The sequence below is a fragment of the Postia placenta genome, assembly GCF_002117355.1.
Source record: "Postia placenta MAD-698-R-SB12 unplaced genomic scaffold POSPLAscaffold_14, whole genome shotgun sequence".
NCBI classification, from domain to species: domain Eukaryota; kingdom Fungi; phylum Basidiomycota; class Agaricomycetes; order Polyporales; family Adustoporiaceae; genus Rhodonia; species Rhodonia placenta.
Window position 1 is genome coordinate 317,110 of NW_020169845.1, and position 6,005 is coordinate 323,114.

Sequence of the window (6,005 nt, forward strand, 5' to 3'; positions counted from 1 at the left end):
TCCCTGTGAGTCGGTCGAGTGGTCGCGAGATCTTGGCGAAGTCCTTAATGAAGTGGCGGTAAAAGTTGGAGAACCCCTGGAACTTCTGAACATCTTTCCTGTTCCGGGGTACCGGCCACTCATTGGTTCCTTTTAGCTTCGCGGGATCCATCGCCACCTCATCGCCACCGAACACATAGCCGACGTAGTCGACCTTGGGAACATCCCATTCGCACTTCTCAGGCTTCAGGAATAGATCGTTGTCCTGAAGGCGGCGAAGAACCTCGCGTGTGACCCTCTCATGTTCCTCCTGGTTGGTGGAAAAGATGAGTATGTCGTCCAGGTACACGAGGATCTTTCCACCGACGATAAGATCATGGAAGATCTCGTTCATCATTGCCTGGAAGGTCGCGGGGGAATTAGTGAGACCAAAGAACATCACCAGGGGCTTGTACAGCCCCCGGTTAGTTACAAAGGCCGCCTTCCACTCGTCATCAGCTTTGATCCGGACATTGTTATATCCCCATCTGACATCAAACTTGGTGAAGAGCGTGGCACCACGGAGCTTGTCTACCATTTCAGCAATTAGCGGCAGCGGGTAACAATTCTTGACGGTGATTGCGTTCAACCGGTGGTAGTCCTGCATGGGTCAAAGTGTCCCTTCTTTCTTTTTGATGAAAAAGAAAGGGGACGAGATGGGCGACTTCGATTCCTGTATATAGCCTTTCGCCAGCTACTCCTTTAGAAACTTGTCCAGTTCCTCCTGCTCTTTGCTTGACAGGGGATACACCTTCGAGTGGAATGTCGAATAGCCAGGCACGAGTTCGATCGCGTGATCATACGGCTTCCTTTCGGGTAGCCGTTCCGAAGCTTCCTTTGAGAAGACCTTCAGGAACTCGTGGTACTGTTTGGGCACTGACTCCTCGGCGGTCTTGACGACCTTCTTCCTGATCTCCTCCTCAGCAAACAGCTGAGAGTATGTATGTCCAGCCACGACAAACAGCTGAGGAGCGCCGGGAAGCGTAATGCCTTGCTCCCAGGCTTCGATCAAATCGGCCTCATCCCACTCTATTTCCACCGGATCCTCTTCGGGTTCGAAGTCCAGGAGCACCTTGCTCCGGCAGGCACCTATGACCGACCATTTGGGTTTTGGCGAACGCCTGCGCGCCGTGGGCCTGTCCCCTGTATCACGCGCAGTCGCTGCTTGCTTCATTTGGCCGGTTCTCCTGACACTGCATGTTTCAGGGCATCGCGACAACTTGAGGGAGCCTTTCTCCCAATTGATCTCGGGGTTGTGCTCGCGTAGCCAATCCAACCCAACGATCACATCCTCTGGACCGATGTCCGTGACCGTAAACACCGTCTTCTCGACGTGTTCTCCTATGTGCATCTGTAGCACAGCTACCTCCGAGATGCTTCCGTCTTTGTTTAGGGTGCCGTCGATATTGTATAGAGGAATTGGTTCTTTCAATTTCCGCGTTTGCACCTTATTGTCTTCAATGAATCGTTTGTTGATAAACTTCGTGGTGGCTCCGCTGTCCACCATTGCAACTATATCTTTGTGCCGTCTTTCTCCTTTGAGGCGCACCAGGATGTGGAAGTGCTGGGACCCATGGTCCAATTCATAAACATTCGTGGTCGCCAATACATTGTACATGTTATTATTACACGGCCCGACGCGTGTGGCACGAAGCATGGACTGGATCAAAAAGACTCCTCCTTCATCGCCCAATAGTGTTCGAGCTCCTCGCGCATCGACTTCACCTGTGCCATTAAGTCCGCCAGCTCTGATTGCTCAGATTTCGCTGAAGCGGCACTTATACTTGCCGAGGGTGTTGTCGTGACAGGGGCGCTTGTCGCAGCCTGGGTGGAGCCCGAGGCAACCGTAGCCTGTGCGTTGGCGCGTTTTGTGTAAGGCTTGTCCTTACAATTAGGGCACTCAAAACGTCGGTACCCTTGCTTCCCGCAGCCGAAACAACTGCCGGAAAAGTTTCCTTTTCCGACGGCCGCATTGATGCTGGCCGAAGCTCCGTGTGATGGGGGTGCACCACCACGTGCCCCACTGCGTCCTCGACCTCGGGCCGAGAAGAAGTTGTTTAGCTCGGGCCGACGGGCCCGGCTGATGTCGAGGATCTGCTTGACCTCGGTGGCGCGCTTGTCAGCGTCTTTCCACGTAGTGAACGTTTCGAGCTCGATTTTGTGGTAGACACGGGAGGGGATGCCGCTCAAGTACTTGTCACGTAGCTCCAGGTCGCCGTACCCGGAGCGGTCCGCCGGACCTTTGAACAGCGCGGAGAACTCCGCAGCAGTGCGTTTTTCGCGGACTGACTTGTCCGCGCAGAGTTTGGCCAGTTCTACCTGGGCCGCTGCCTCATCATCGAGGTTGCCGAAGCGGGCTCTGAAAGCCGTGGCAAAGGCCGCCTCATTTGCGAAGGGGGTCGTTACTCCCTGAACTCTGAGTTGCACGGATATGAGTTGGGCGAAGTATGGAGTGGCCCAGGTGCGGGCGTCACCGTCGAGCAGGCTTAGCGCAACCTGCACCTTAAGTTCGATGGTGGTTAACGACATGTTAACCAACCAATAGATGCGAAGTTGTGACAGAAACCTGTCGCATTCGATGACAGTTTTGCCATCACATTGGAGGGGGAGGAGGAGTTTCAGGGTGTCCTTGTCGGGGGTGGTCAAGGGGGAAGACATTATCGGCGTCGGGGGGGATGGAGGACGCTGCGGGGGCGGAGGCAGCTGTGGTAGCTGTCACGAGTTGGTACGGCGCCTAGTCTTTTTTTAATTTTTCCTTTTTGCGGGCTCAAACCCGCGACCTCTGTACTACTTGCCTGATACGGACTACATCATTATCTACTGTACGATTAGATTAGATGGGGCGGCAGTGCGCGGCACAGCTCGGACTCCGCTGACACAGCCGCTCTGACTCACTGGCCCCCGGGGCCGCGTCAGCATGCTGCGCACGGACCAGCGCGCACAGCCTGCCCTTATCTCCCCATGTATATAAGCCGGCCTCTGCTGCCCTAGGGACCTCAGTTTCGACCTCTTGTCCCTAGGTCAGTAAGCTCTCTTGTACTTACTTACCTTTCCTTACTAACTAATATATTCTTGTCCCTAGCCTTAGGTTTGAGCATTGCTCACCATTGCTTTGGTGAGATCTAGTCGAATGCCCCCAGCTCTTTAGGTTTTCCCTGTTGCTTGACCTCAAGTCGCGACAGTAGCCCTCCGCTGGTCGAACTTCGAGAGGAACGAGTGCTCGAGCGGCCTCTCGGCGGAGTCGGTGGTGAAGGCACCGGAGAAAGTTTGGCGGGGGGGTCACGTACGTCAGGGACTGCTGACATGGGGGCAAGCGCTGTTGGCGAGGCGGACCGAGCAGAATCCGCGGACTCGGGCTCCGGGACTCCTTCTTCACCTGCACTCTCCTCAGGCTCAGGCTCTGGAGCAGGGTCTGGAGGGAGATCTCCTCGCGTTTGACTTGGATCGGCGATGACAGTTTGAGGAAGTCGGGAGCTGGGGGAGACAGGGTGAGAATGCCGCGAGGCAGATCGGGACGTGAGGGTGCTGCGGGGACCGAGGGGGTGTTGAGCCCGTCTAATTGCTTTGTAGCGAGAGTAATCCTCCTCGATCGATCGGGGTGTCCGATTGGGGCACGGCTGCTACTTGCAAGTATAGATGACAGTCTCAGGGCCGTCTGGGATGTAAACGTCGACGAGGTCCTGAGAGTCGAATGCGTGGATCTGGCCTTGGCAGGCAGCCACGTTGGATGGGGGAAGGACGGGGAGGTGCGTGTACTAAAAATGGCCGTACTATACTAGCTTACGCTACGGTGCCCGAGAAGACCGTGAGGTTCGCAGTTCACATGGGGCCCAGTACTGCTTTTGGCTAGTATGCAGCAGGAACCTAGACCACGCGTCCATGAGGACAAACACCGCCCACTGAAGTGCAGGTGTTGAAGAGTTCGTTCCTCGAGGGGTGGCGATGTATGGTAAAGCTATCTATGTATTGTATGTACCGTGAAGTATCGTAGGGGTGCGCACCACCCGACCTGTAGGAAGTGAATGTGAGTGTTTTTGGTTCCGATGAACGCCGGCCGCTATGGGAGTTTCGACCTAATGTCGTGACTTGAGGTCAAGTGACAGGGGAATGTCTGAAAGCGGGGGGCGTTCGACTGGATCTCACCGAAGCGATGGTGAGCTAGGCTCAAACCTAAGGCTAGGGACAAGATAAGTTAGCATTGGTAAGTAGGTAAGTACTACATGAGCTTACTGACCTAGGGACAAGACGTCGAAACTGAGGTCTCTAGGGCAGCAGAGGCAGGCTTATATACAGGGGAAGTTTAGGGGAGGCTGTGCGTGCTGGTCCGTGCGCAGCTGGTCCGTGCGCAGCATGCCGATGCGGCCCCGGGGGCCGGTGAGTCAGAGCGGCTGTGTCAGTGGAGCCGAGCTGTGCCGCGCACTGCCGTCCTATCTAATCTAATTGTACAGTAGATATGATGTGTCCGTATCAGGCAAGTAGTACAGAGGTCGCGGGTTTGAGCCCGCGAAAAGGAAAAAATTAAAAGACGGCTAGGCGCCGTACCAACTCGTGACATCACTGAGTTGTCGGACGACCCTTCGGTCGTAAGTGTTCACTTCTATCATCTTTCGATCGCTAATCTCTCTTTCATAGAAGACTCCTCGGGCAGTCGAACGCCCGTTTACGATGACGGAGGCCGACATGGCTGCCGTGGCGATTGAGAAGCGTCAGGCCGGACAGAAGGTAAGCTCGACTCTTTGTCGAAGCTGTTCGATGCTAACTCCTTGATAGTGTGATCGTTGCGCCGGCTACCGCTAGGCCCCGGTCGAATGCGTGTGGGTCGAGAATGCTACAACCTGCGAGAGGTGCGCGCAATTCCAGCAGGGATGCTACTTCGACAAGGTGTCTGTGCTTGGGAAGACAAAGAAAACGCGTGGCGGGGGATCAACCACAAAGAAGCGCAGTAAGTCGTTTCTTCTTCTTGTCCTAGGCTTTCGCTGACGACTTAGTAGTTCGGCCGACCTCTCCTGGGCCTTCGGTTGCGGATTCGAGTGGCTTGAAGAAGCGTCGCGTCGAAGAGCCTCCGCGCCCCCTGTTACGACTGCCTCTTGATGGGGCCAGCCGCCTTGGCCTCGAACAGGACAACCTCAACGTGCTTGACCTCGACGCGCTCGACCTTGACAACGAGTCTTGGGGGATCATTCGCGTCATCCGTGAGGAGCGCGCTCACATCGCTCGCCGTCGAGCACTCCTCCATGACATGGACCTCGACCTCCAAAAGATGGAGAAGGCTGCGCTCGCAAAAGGAGGAATCGGTTTTGTGCGCGGGGCTGTCGACGATAACTATGCGATGGCACACGTCATTTTGTATCGTAGTTGCAATCATGTCATAAAATATCGCGTCGATAGTCGAATCAAAAATGTGGCCCTTGGCCTAGACAAAACCTAGTGTGAACTAAGAAAAGGAATTGAAAATAAGTGTGTTCGAAGCAAGTTGTAATATGATCGAAGGACATAAAAGGTGAAATAGAAATGTTTGTAGCAAGGGAAAATGGACTTAATGAAAATATGGGCTCAGTTTGTCATCACAGCCTAGGAGGACTCGTCTAAGGTGAGCCTCCGCGCAACGGTCGAATCGAAGCGTTCGTAGAACGTCGAACGATATTGCGACTATCGAGTTGAATCGAAGATATTCGTACAAGGGATGGTCTAGAACGTAGGAGAAAATCAAACATATTGCATAACGTGAGAGCAGGAATGGAGAGAAGAAAGTACGTATCATGTTGTACAAGTAAGGGAAGAACCTCTATTCATCGCGTTCTTTGGCTTCCTCGACTTCATCATCGTCGTCGCCTAGAGAATTCGATAGTTCGAGTTCTCGAAGGCACTCTGTCGAGACATCTTTGAGATCTTCGGGAATTGGTATGGATTTGCGCGTGAAATACGGAATGATGCGGAATGCTGCGATGGGTCGATCGAGGACTGTACCGTTGAGTTCGCACACGATG

The 6,005-nt window shown here is 54.2% G+C and overlaps 1 protein-coding gene across 1 annotated transcript; it reads left to right on the top strand.

Moving 5' to 3' along the window:
* Window positions 1-4,368: 4,368 nt before the first annotated feature.
* POSPLADRAFT_1152567 (hypothetical protein) lies at window positions 4,369-5,446 on the top strand (the record flags this gene model as incomplete). The annotated part of the gene is made up of 4 exons (XM_024486667.1): window positions 4,369-4,392; window positions 4,651-4,740; window positions 4,816-4,960; window positions 5,010-5,446. 4 exons carry the CDS (start codon window positions 4,369-4,371, stop codon window positions 5,444-5,446), a joined length of 696 nt encoding a protein of 231 aa, XP_024335299.1.
* Between the last annotated feature and the right edge of the window lie 559 nt (window positions 5,447-6,005).